The 13,294-nt window shown below is 44.5% G+C and overlaps 1 protein-coding gene across 2 annotated transcripts in view; it reads right to left on the bottom strand.

Annotated features, from left to right (window-relative positions):
* Positions 1-12,925, bottom strand: part of TMEM131L (transmembrane 131 like) — a 171,508-nt gene extending 158,583 nt beyond the window's left edge. For both annotated transcript variants that reach the window (XM_025386288.1, XM_025386289.1), the window contains exons 1-3: positions 12,715-12,925; positions 11,963-12,033; positions 5,021-5,064 (exon numbers count right to left, since the gene is read on the bottom strand). In XM_025386288.1, coding sequence (XP_025242073.1) covers positions 5,021-5,064; positions 11,963-12,033; positions 12,715-12,838 — 239 coding nt within the window. In that variant the 5' untranslated portion in view covers positions 12,839-12,925. The remainder of the gene's footprint in view (positions 1-5,020; positions 5,065-11,962; positions 12,034-12,714) is intronic.
* Between the last annotated feature and the right edge of the window lie 369 nt (positions 12,926-13,294).

Here is a 13,294-nt window from a genome sequence, read left to right as displayed (position 1 = left end):
GACCTTCGATTCTATCTGTCCAGTCACAGACATCAGTGCTTCCTTTACATTTGGGGAACATGCTAAGACTGCCTCACAGTCAAATGTATTTCTCAGGTCCCAAGTTAGGAGTGACTCCTCTGTATGGATTCTTAAGAGACAATGCATTCATTCTGTGGAATTGATAAATGGTGCTTCTACTGACTTTAAGTCCACCTGACCGTCATTAAGCTGGTATCATGGGGTAGTTATTAAAATTAAAACCACAACAAAGTTTGAAAAATGTGTAAACAAATGTTAATAACTTCATAAATAAGATTAAGGATAAATGACATTAAAACAGCAGGGCAAATCTAATATTGGATTATAACCCAAAGTATAAATATCCATGAGCTCACAAGATATAAATAAATGAGAACTGGCAAATCTCCCATACAGAATTTCACATAATTTGTGTCGGTGAAGCTCAACTTCACTTAATGACTTGCCTCCAAAAAGGACATTAGGGAAAAACTAGTAAAATGTGAATAAAGTATGAAGTTTAGCTCATAGTAAGATACTAATGTTGGTTTCTCAGTGACAAACGTACCACAGTAATATAAGATATTAACATCAGGGTTAAATGGGTGAGGGGTGTATACAGGACAGGTCTGTACTATCTTTGTAATTTTTCTATAAACTTAAATCTACTCTGAAGCAAAAGTTTTCTTTTCAAAGTAGCAAGAAATTAGATGGGTTTTGGGGAAGTTACAAAATTAAGAAGGTAGAAGGTAAATGAATAGTAAGTACGTAGCTGACTAATTTACCAATCACAGAACATTACACTTACAGAGCTACTTCTTGGAGACAGCTCCAGAATCTGCATTTTCAAAAAATGGACACAAAGGTTTTTAAAAGCAGCATCCCACCCACATCATGATCATTTCTTTACACATGAGGAACAGACCTCAACCCAAGAAAAGCCAAAAGAAACAAAGAGGCTTGCAAGTCAAGTTTTTTAAAAGTAGAAGTAAAAGAGAAAATACTGGAATATTTAATATCAGGAAGATAAAACATCTAAATCAAGGTTGATCAGACTGTGAACTATGATGTATTGAGTTTTAAAATGAATCCAGGCAGGGACAGGAGATTGGAGGCTGATGGCTAAAGGGTAAGGCACTTCTTTTGAGAAGACAAAATGTTCTTCTAAAATTGATTGTAGTAATGGTTATACAACTCTGAATATGCTGAAAACCCACTGTGCACTTTAAATGGGTGAATTATATGCTATGTGAACAACATCTCAATCAAGCTGTTACCAAAAAATAAATAAAGCCAGTAGGTGATAAAACAAAATGCAATAGAAAATAGAATACATTGCAGGCAACAAGAGTATTATTTTCTGAAACTTTAATTCATTTTTATAAATAAATAAGTACATCGATTATACACATGTATATATTCATACATCCATATATATGCTTGCAAGTACACAGGCATGATGTAAAATTTATTTTTTTATATGTCATCGTCAAAAAGGACCCTATTCTCCCTCATTCCCACATCTTTCATTCTGATAATCTGATGCTGTGTGAAAAGACCAATAAGGATGAAATCTACGAATACCCTAAAGTTTGATTTTTGAAAAAACTAGCAAAAAGAAACTAGTTCTAAATAATAAGAATGGAGAGAACTGCATCTACAAAAGAAAGCAAATACAAAGGCACTTGCAACACAGCTGTCTATGGGCTGCACACACCCACACCTGGGTCTGCAGCCCTGGCCTCCAAGCTCCAGAGAGATACCAACTCTCTACCCGCCATCTCCCTGTAGACGTGTCATATCAAGTCTGAGATTCCTAGGAGGCAGCCGAACACAGTTTCTGATTCCTTCCCCACTAAATCCTTTCCCGGCACAGTCATCACCATCTCTCCAGACATTTAAGCCAAAATCTAGATGCTTTCTCTCCGTGATTTCTCTTTCCCTCACACTCCACAACAAATTCAACAAGTAAAGGATCTGTCCCACCTCAAGAATATATTCAAAATGTTCCATTTCCTCCATCCACTACCAACCCCCTACCCTGATATCAACATTCCTCAACTTTTCTTGCTCCCATACGCCCAAAAAGGATGTTTAAGTTGTGTCGCATTTACAATTGTGAGCGTTTACCAGCTGTAAAAATGTAATCTCTGCCACACTGTACATACTGGTATTTTTAATAAAACTCACAATCCCTTTTTAAAATATATTCAATGGAATCTAAATACCACTGAAATGATATCTACCATTATGCTTTTTTTTAAATACAAAAATAAACTTCATGGCTGGATATTTTATATTGTTCCTTTTCCTCCATGAAATCATTTCCATTCCACGTCACCCAAGGAATTTTAACTGAATACGAATTTATGTTCAAAGCCTTCTGCTACAAGACTATAAATACAAATTGAAATTTCAGGTTTTTAAAAAATTTTTCCTATGACCATAAAGCCTAAATATTAATTTTTTTTCCCCTGAATTAAGTCATCAATACAGGCCAGGCGTGGTGGCTCACGCCTGTAATGCCAGCACCCTAAGAAGCTGACGCCAGTGTATAACCTGAACTTAGGAGTTCAAGACCAGCCTGGCCAACGTGGTGAAACCTCATCTCTACTAAAAATACAAAAATTAGCCAGGCGTGATGGTATGCATCTGCAATCCCAGCTACTCAGGAAGCTGAGGCAGGAGAATCACTTGAACCCAGGAGGGGGAGGTTGAAGTGAGCCGAGATCACACCACTGCATTCCAGCCTAGGTGACAGAGTGAGACTCTGTTTCAAAAAAAAAAAAAAAGTTATCAATACAATTTGTATTAGTATAGTCGGATCCCTGAGGGATTGGTTCCAGGACATCTCAAGAACGTCAAATTCTGAAGATGCTCAAGTCCCTGATATAAAATGGTATACAGTATTTGCATATAATCTATGCACATCCTCCTGTATACTTTAAGTCATCTCTAGATTACTAGTAATACCTATTCTCTTAAAAATGGAATTCACAGGGCCAGGTATACCTAATACAATGTGAATACTATGTAAATAGTTTTTATACCGTATTAAGGAATAATGACAAGAAAAAGTCTGTACATATTCAGTACAGATACGTTTTTTTTTTTTCTGAGTATTTTCGATCCAGTTTGTTGAATCCATGAATGCAGAAGTCACAGATACAGAGGGCCGAATGCATACAATTGATCAAACCAACAAGTTCTACAAATTTTGATAGGTAATTAAACATAGAAAGTAAAATCTTATTGAAAATGCATCCTTTAACGAGATGAACAGAGCTGTTTTCCCCCCAGCTGCTTCATGTGAACATTACTTACTACTAGAATGAGACAGGTTTTTTATAAACTTAATCCTTTTTTTAATCTTTTTTTTTTTTTAATGTAAGTACTGAAAAAGCTTGTTGACATAAACAGACGAGTATGGAAATACCTTCATTACAGCACTGTCCCCACATTCTCTAAACTACCTCAGTGTTTCATCTAAAAATCACATAGTAAGCCATCATTAAAAGTAACCTGAATGATCTATCAGTTGTCAAATTCACTGGGTCCTCCTTCAGTTTTACTAAAAGCAACAATCTGAAAACCACCAAAGTTACTAAAGAATTTGTCATCTAATCAGAGTGGATCACTTTTTCCTAACAAACACCAATATTTCAAATTGTCTCTTTGCCCAAAATGAAGCCAACAGCAGGATTGGGGCTGGGAGAAAGATACAGCTTTCTTTTGTAAAGTGGAGAAATGAGATTGTGAAAGCAGAGGGGGAAAATGGTAACTTACAACTCAGACAGATCAGCTTTAGGAGATACATAGACCCTGGGGATCTGGAAGCCTATTCCTTGCAAGTTATCCTCCTACTTATACACCACTTAGAGTGTCTTCATGTAGCTCCAAGGGACCCAATTTGACAAGTGACCAAGACTGCCCCGTGGTATTCTCTTAAAAAACGGAATTCACAGGGCCCAGTGCAGTAGCTCATGCCTGTAATCCCAGCACTATGGGAGGCCAAGGCGGGCAGATCACTTGAGGTCAGGAGTTTGAGACCAGCCTGGCCAGCATGGAGAAACCCCGCCTCTACTAAAAATACAAAAATTAGCCAGGCATGGTGGCATGTGCCTGTAATCCCAGCTACTTGGGAGGCTGAGGCAGGAGAATCGCTTAAACCCAGGAGGCAGAGGTTGCAGTGAACCGAGATCATACCACTGTATTCCAGCCTGAGGGACAGAGTGAGACTGTCTCAAAAAAAAAAAAAAAAAAAAAGTAATTCATGTTTTTTGATTTGCTAGTCCCCTGCTTAAAATTCTTTAACAATTCATACCACACTTAAAAATAAAACCCAAATTCCTTACTGTGACTTCTAAAGGCCTACACACCTTATCTCACCATCCTACAAACCACACTGGACTTCTCCAAGTTCCTGGATCGCTGGCAGGGCTGTCAGCCTCAGGGCCTTTGCACCTTCATTCCCTCTGACCAAAGTACTGTTCCCACTGCTGTGTGGCTGCTCCTGTTTCCTCCAGACTTCAGCTGGAATGTCACCTCCTAAAAGGAGCCTCACCTGACCACCCCATCCACCTCATTATTCTCTACCACAGGAAACTAATTATTGATAGCTCTTGTCATAAGCATAATCATTTTACCTACAGTAAAGACCTACTTGCCCACTACACGAAACAGAGGTCTTGTTTGTGTTTCATGTTCACCACCCAGCATGGTGCCTGGCACTCAATAGATGTTTATAAGCAAGAGGGAGGGCACAAGTACATCATGGAAAAAGTGAAATTGGTGAGTGGCGAAGGAGGGGCCATTTCTAACAGCTTTCTAAACAACCTTATTTTAAAACAAAGTCGTATTAATATATTAGAGGGTATAGGCAAGACAAATGCCAAAGAGAAAGGTGTATTACAGGTTAACACCAAACACATAAACACAGACATATACTGAGACTTCAGAGAGCACCCAAAGTAGGCAGGGACACTCAGCATGCAGGTTTCCAGCCCCATTTTTTCCTTACCTCTGTTCTTGAGAAGGCTCCTCCAGACCCTCTTCAGAATCACCCTGTTGAAAAAGAACATGTGTTAACCGTTGCTTCTTTCTTTTCTTTTCTTTTTTTTTTTTTTGAGACAGAGTCTCTCTCTGTCGCCCAGGCTGGAATACAATGGCGCAGTCTCAGCTCACTGCAACCTCCGCCTCCCGGGTTCAAGCAATTCTCCTGCCTCAGCCTCCGGAGTAGCTGGGACTATAGGCACATGCCACCACACCTGGCTAATTTTTGTATTTTTAGTAGAGACAGGGTTTCACTATGTTGGCCAGGCTGGTCTCGAACTCCTGACCTTGTGATCCATTCGCCTCGGCCTCCTGAAGTGCTGGGATTACAGGCGTGAGCCACTGTACCCGGCCACCCCTGGGCAAATCTTATAGTCATCTTGCACTGCTCTCCTCCTTTCACCTCCTACCAGAAAGACCTACCCACTCACAGGAAACCCAGTTCCTACCTGTCATTTCTTCCAACACAACAGCCCACACCATCGGTAGCCTGGCTGCATTAGAAAGACAAACGCAGCTTTCTCCTCTGCCTGCAGACTGCTGCCTGCAACCATCCTGTGCACCATCGCACTCTGTGCAGCACAGACCAGTCTCCTCCTATCACTCACTCTTTATCACCCTTATCACACAGTAAGGACCCAGCACTCCATGTCATTGCGTCAGTCCCTGCTCAAGAACCTACGATGGCTCCCTCCAGCTGGTCAGATGCACACCAAGCTCTTCACCAGCATGCAGCACTGTCTGACACACCCAGCCCTACCCCTACAACCACACTGCAGCAGGCACCCTGGGCTCCAACTGAAAATGTCTGAGCAAAAACGATGAACTTCACTGTCTACCAGGCGAGGCTCTGGGCTAGGCCCCAGGCACACACTTGCTGCTGCGGATCTCTAAGGCCTCCCTTGTCCCTAAGCCTTAGCTGACCTCTCCAAAGCGGGGTGCCTCTTCTCTCAGTTCCTATATTTCAGCACTTGACTGTGGTCCCAGGGTATTACCAGTCTGATCTTGCCAACCACAAAGGGCAGGGTCAAAAGCATGTAATTCCCCCACTGCCTCTTGGGAAGTGCCTCAGGGCCTTTGCACTGCCTGTTCTCTCTCACCACTTTCAAAGATTGGTTCAAATACTGCCCTTTCAGAGTGGTACACTTTGACCTCTTAAAACTGCAACTCACATCACCACCCCACATTGCCACCACATAACATGTATGATCTTCGAACTGACTAAATTACTTTTTATTCTCTGTCTTGTTTACTGTCTATCTCTATGCTTCCATTTAGACTGCAAGCATCACAAGGGCAGGTGTTTTTTCTTTTTTGTCTACTGTAATAACATCCCTGACACGCACTGCTTGGCCTGCAGTACGTGCTCAATAAACATCTGCAGAGCTGAGTATGAGCCAGCTGTTTCTTAACTGCATGTGGATATGACTATTATGGGAACTTCACTTAGCAACTTTTTCTGAATCAAAATAGAATGTGACATGCTTTCCCTCAGACACAGAAACTTTATCACCATAATAGTGTTTTTCTGGTCAAACGGTACTGAAACTCACACAACATACGTAATGGCTAAAACCTTGGGCTCTGTAGTTAAACACTCACTGGTTTAACATCCCAGCACTGTCACTTTCTTATTACCTTGAGCCAAGTAATTTCGCTGCTCTGTGCCTCAATTTCCTCATCTGTAAACTTCATAGTCTTTAGCGTGTTCATGAGTTAATACTCATAAAGAATTTAAACGATGCCAGCAGTGCCCAACCCATGTTGTTATTTTTTCATGTTGATAGAAGTTGATTAAACCAAAAATAAATCTCTATGACAAAAAGATTACCAAATACTGGTCAATGAGTCACTGGAGCAAGATGCTGTTACAGAACACAGTACCTGTGATAACAAAAACTCAGAATCTCAGTGTATCATTTCCTGTTTCACTTTCTACCAATTTCCGTTATCTACACCCTCTGACTTAAGATGCAGGAAAATCAACTTGACAATTTTAAAAGCAGATTCTTTCTTATTCATCAGTGTATCTCTGGGGACCTAATAGGCCCGCCCCAAAGGTCCATCTTTGCTAAATGAACAAATAAGGGCAGTGGAGCACCGAGCCTGCCCAGCACTGCCCTGCACCAACATGATTCTGTATTAGGTAACGGCTGCTCCTACTCAGCACCTGTCCCTGGTTCCCAAACCTGCTAACCATGGGGCACCAGGAGCGAGGCTTCTCTTCTCAAAGAAGTCTCAGTGGATTGAAAGAACAGATTCTAGACTGCTCTTCTTGCAGCTAGAGCTGATTTTTTAAAATGTGATTGTCAAACAATACTAGGAAATCAACATTTAAGGCATTTCACCTGTTACCAGCAGACTTAGCCAACCTCATAAATAGGGGAACTAGGCAAGACACTGACAACTGCCTCTCCTCCACCAGGATGACTTCATGGGCAGTACTAAATGTCTACTGTATGCAGGACACTGTGGCCGCAGCAGGGCGCCAACCCTTAGCAGGCCAGACCCTCAAAGGAGAACTCAGTTAAGGCAACAAGGCACGCACAAGATAAAGGAGAAAAACAAAGACAAGGGCAGGGCGCGGTGACTCACACATGTAATCTCAGCCCTCTGGGAGGCTGAGGCAGGTAGATTACAAGGTCAGGAGTTCAAGATCAGCCTGACCAACATGGTGAAACCCAGTCTCTACTAAAAATACAAAAATTAGCCGGGCGTGGTGGCGCATGCCTGTAATCCCAGCTACTCAGGAGGCTCAGACAGGAGACTCACTAGAACCCAGGAGGCGGAGGTTGCAGTGAGCTGAGATCGTGCCATTGCCCTCCAGCCTGGGCGACAAGAGCAACACTCGGTCTCAAAAGAAAAAAGAAAACAAACAAACAAAAAGACAAAGACACTACAGGAAACTCAAAGAGGGAGAAACGATGACAACGCCACTGCAGGGCAGGAGTCCGGAAGGACAGGCCCTGAATGAACAATGGGGCTGCTGCATTCATTAATTCAACAGATATGTGTTGGACATGCTTGGCCAAGGGTCGGGCTGGAGTGGGCATCCCAGAGGACTGACACAGAAGGCCCTGCAGGGCACAGCAGGTCAGGTGGACATCACCCATGCGTAGATCACAAGGAATCGCAGTTTCTGACTTTGAAGGCAAAGTAAAAAGGTACACGAAGCCGTATCCTGCATACACCCAATTACTTCTTGAAAATAAGCTAATGAAACACCTGTTTGGTTTCCACACCATCACCACTTCTCATTCAGTGTGCTGAAGTATAGTCAGAGCAGAGGAAAATTTCTGTAAATGTAAGAATAAAATCACATATATTTTTCCTCCTTCCTCTCATGATCACCATGGATATACAGTGTGTAAATGTTCCTACACCAAATGATTTTATGACATGAGAGAATATAACAAAAAGATAAGATTAATACAACTTTACAATCACAGAGCACACAATAGGGCTGAGTTATCAATACTATTCAGACCTTTCAAAACAAGAAAGCTGTTCACGCCCTCCAGTGACCAAATCTACCAGTCAGCTCAGGGACCACAAAAATAACAGGTAACCTACAGTAGGTGCTCACTAAGTTCCAGGCACTTAATCTTCTCAAAGTCTTCTGAAACCAGCACCATCATTCCCCAGACTTTGCAGATAAGAAAACAGGATAAACAGGTGAATTTATGGAGCTAAAAAGGGATAGGGCTGAGATTCAAACCCGGGAGACCCAGCCAGAGGTTGACAGTTTACAACAATGCAATTGTCGTATTTGGTTTTACTAATTAAGTTAGTAAGTTCTTGATCACTTAGAGACCCGTCATTTAAAAAAAAAAAAAACAAAAAACAAATGACCTAATCAATAGGAGACATGTCCAAAATAAATAACTATACGAACAGTGTTGGCAAATATGTTAGTATGTTTTCTTTGTTTGTTTGTTTGTTTTTTGAGACGGAGTTTCGCTCTTGTTGTCCAGGCTGGAGTGCAATGGCACGATTCATGGCTCACTGTAACCTCCGCCTCCCAGGTTCAAGGGATTCTCCTGCCTCAGCCTCCTGAGTAGCTGGGATTACAGGCATGCACCACCATGCCCAGCTAATTTTGCATTTTTAGTAGAGACGGGGTTTCTCCATGTTGGTCAGGCTGGTCTCAAACTCCTGACCTCAGGTGATCCACCCCTCTCAGCCTTCCAAAATGCTGGGATTACAGGCGTGAGCTACCGGATGGCCAGTATTTTATTTAATGCCACATCCTCTAAAGTTCCTATTGCATCTACTACTCACAAATCTTAGCCTCTGAAGCCATCTTTCAGTCTTCCTGCATGAAAGAAACCCAATGTACTGGTTAATTAAGCAGAAAACCCTCAAATTTAAATAACACCTATAAATATTCTTTTCAACAGACTCCGTTTGACACATATGAGGGAATTTTTGCTGAAAAAATTCAAAATACTTTGAAAATAATTCATTTAAAATAACTTTCTTCAAAACTCTCTGCAGCTTATGAGATACATATATATACACACACACGTGTGTGTGTGTGTGTGTGTGTGTGTGTGTATCTCCCTCACCCTTGGCCCAGGTATAAGCAGGGCAAGATAGCTTCTAAAAGGTATACATAGAGACAGGGATGAAGTATTTAGAAAATTATTTTGAATACCAGTTTCACTTTCATTATAGCTTTGATTAAAACAGCTTAGCTATAAATCCCTCTATAGTGAATAACCCAGTTTCTGAATTCTGACATCTATTATCAAAACAAATTGTATTATACATATAAACAAACCAGAAATTAAGAACTGTATAAAATAGGCCAGGCATGGTGGCTCACGCCTGTAATCCCAGGACTTTGGGAGGTCGAGGCAGGCAGATCACAAGGTCAGGAGATCAAGACCATCCTGGCTAACACGGTGAAACCCCGTCTCTACTAAAAATAAAAAAATTAGCCAGGCGTGGTGGTGGGCGCCCGTAGTCCCAGCTACTCAGGAGGCTGAGGCAGGAGAATGGCATGAACCAGGGAGGCAGAGCTTGCAGTGAGCCGAGATCACGCCACTGCACTCCAGCCTAGGCAACAGAGGGAGTCTCAGTCTCAAAAAAAAAAAAAAGAAAGAAAGAATTGTATAAAATAACTTTTGAGCCTATAAATAATCATATCATAAGCCTTGACATTTCCATCTCTGAGCACACCTACTAAATCTTCAACTAACACTCTAACAAATGAGAGTCTATAATACTAGACTCAATCATCTATAATTTACTTTCCTTTTAGTCTGGGTTGGCTTCCAACACTAGCAAGTAAGAGGTAGAAACTACAATTGAGCAAAAACGCGAATACGTATACATAGATATACACCAGTGCTTCTCAACCAGGGCAATTTTGCTCCCCAGGGACATCTAGCAATGTCTGGAAACATTTTTAGTTGTCAAAATCAGGACGGGGTGGGGGAGAGGGGGAAGCAGCAGTGAGTGCCACTGGCGTCTAGTGGGCAGAAGCAAGGGATGCTAACTGTTCAGCATCTCACAGTGCACAGGACAGCCCCCACAACAAAGAACTCTCTAGCCCAAAATGTTACCAGTGCCACTGTTGAACAACTCTGATATACACAAACATAATTAGTTTTTAAATAAATACATCCAGTTAAATGTGGTTCTCGCAGTAGGAATACGATGGATTTCTACTGTTATTTTTATCTTTCTGTATCTTCCAAACAAAACACATATGTATATTATTTAAAATCGGGGGAAAAAGTCCATTTGAGAATAAATTTTTAGGAGAAGGAGAACCTATCTGTTCCTCATCCTGATGGGGCCTTTTCTCAAAAGACCTGTCTCATTCAGGCTGCTGGTCTTCAAGGAGGATCCAGGAAAATTCTCCTCTAAAATCACCTCTCAGCCTTGAAGCTGTTATTCATTAGCCCTAATCAAAATGAATATTCCAAATATCTCAAAACCAGCACTCTGAATGTTTCACATAGGAGGTCTCGAGAAAACTGAAATGTAAAACTGGACAGCCTCTCCAGTAAAGTTATAGCTAGACATCCTGTTTCCCTAAACAGCCACAAGACGCAACACAGAATTAAGTGCTGCCACCAACGTGGGAAGTAATGAACATCTTAAAAAGTACTGCACACAAGCTGAATATTCCCTTATAATTCAAGCCACTCCCACCCAAACAATGCATTTTGGATCACTACTGTTACTGGTGAAAGGCAGTCAACAATATTATATTTCAATGTGCACACTTCACAGTCAATGCGAATTTCTTGTAAAAGTTAAAAGACAAAAGCTTTGCAGTACTGTATCTGTTGCAGCAATAAACCCTCTATGATGCTACAGATTCCCAATAAAATGTAATTATTTTTCTACATGCAATCATCATATCATCATACAGAGAAAAAAACCTGAAATTCAAGTTCTTAAGTGGGTGTATTTTAACAGGAATTAAGGGCACTTGGAGAAAATCCAAGATGACAATCCTTTAAAGTCACATCTTCATCCCAAAACTACTTAACGCTAATGGCAAATACCACTCTAACATTTATGAAATCAATACTCCTGTTGTCCTCAACCTCTTAGCCACTTGCCATCCACACAGCACCAGCTCACTTAGGGAACAGTGTGCACCCAGGACACCCAAGGCCGAGCAGACCGCTGGCCGCGTCCCTGCTGAGGTGGCCTGGGTTCCCACCTTCTGAACTTGGGGCCAGCCTGACTCACGCCCTGTCACATGGCGTGGGAGGAGCTGGGAAGGCCACCGTTGCCAGGTGTTCAGGCTCGGCCCCTAACGTTTATTTGCCTTGCAAAGTGGCCCGAGCGCCTGTGCCTCTTGGACAGGGGTTGGGGAGGACCGGCGGCCTCCCCGCCTCTCCTCCCTTGCACACCCACAGCCGCCCTGTCACCTGGTCGTCCTCACCTGAGTGGGCAGCAGGAGTTCCCCTTCTTCTGCCTGCCACAGCTCCACCACGTTCGGCAAGGGCTCAATCGCTGCAGGAACACCAAAAAATTCAGCATGTTTTTAATGCACGCTGAAGAAACGCTTCCTGTTTCCCCTACCGTCCCTCCGTGCCACCCGCCTCACCAAAACACGTCTCTTTTTCCTCCCAGGAACAGAGGCCATCTGAGGGGCGAGCCAAGGATAAAAACACAATGGGCGGGGTGTGAGCCGGTGGCCCCTCGGACGCGAAGGCGACAGCGTGCAGGCTCGGGGTGCTCGTGCTGGAGGGGGACGAAGTGGGATTGAAGACACCCCACGGGACACTCCGGGCTCCGCAGCCCGAGCATCTGGAGTATGGACCCTGGGCGGCCAGGCTCGGGGAAACAAAGCTGCAGGAAGCCGGGCCGCGGCGGGGCACCCGCGCGCGCCACACAAAGCGGGGGCTGCGCCCCGGGCGCAGGGGCCCGCGCACAAAGGCTCCAGGGCGCGAGCGGCTAGCGGTCCCCAAGCCCCGCGACTGCCCCGCTCTCCAGCTGTACGGGGCAGAGGGGCGCGGGAGGGGACGCTGTGGTCAGAAAATGTTATCAGCGGAGAATTGCAACAGCTTTCCTTCCTTCTCCTGCCCCTTTCCCTTTCCTCCCTTCGCCCTCTTATAGATTTCAGCAGTTCCCTAAAAGAAAGAGCGGGGGCGGGGTGGAGAGGCAGAGCGAGCCCAGCGGCGCAAGGCTGACCTTGTCCCTGAGCCCCTCCCGGACGACAGCAGGGCAGCAGGACCTGGAAGACGCCCAGCAAGAGGTTCACGGTCGCGGCGGTGCGGCAGTAGCAGCCGGGCTGCGGGCGTCGGAGCCCCGCCATGCTGGTGCTCGCGCTCCTCTCCGGTGCTCGCCGCACTCGCCACTAGCTCGCTGGCGCCCCAGCTGCCTCGCCCCGGGCCCGCCCCCGTGCCGCCCCGCCCCGCCCCGTGCCGCCCCCGCCGCCGCCGCAGCTGCTGCAGCTCCAGTCCCGGGCGCGCCGCTTGGTCTGAGCGCGTGTGCGCCGCAGATAGGGAGGGACGGAACGCGGCGGGGTGCGGGGGAAAGTGGACAATGCGAACGCGGCGGCCGCGGGCGCCCCGCCCCGGCGCGGAGCACATGGCCGCGGGCCCGCCCCGCAGCGCGCACTCTGCTGGGCCCGGGCGCTTTCCTCGGCTCGGACGGTGTCGCTTAGAACTGTCTGCGGGGACTAGCGGCCCACTTTTGCCAAGTGCATTTTCATGAACTTTTGGGTGGTTGCCGCTTTGTTGAGGCGCTCGGACCACGGTCGAGAGATCAC

The sequence above is a fragment of the Theropithecus gelada genome, chromosome 5, assembly GCF_003255815.1.
Source record: "Theropithecus gelada isolate Dixy chromosome 5, Tgel_1.0, whole genome shotgun sequence".
In the NCBI taxonomy this organism is placed as follows: domain Eukaryota; kingdom Metazoa; phylum Chordata; class Mammalia; order Primates; family Cercopithecidae; genus Theropithecus; species Theropithecus gelada.
The sequence above is the reverse complement of the archived record's forward strand: the minus strand, read 5'-3'. Positions and strand labels throughout refer to the sequence as shown.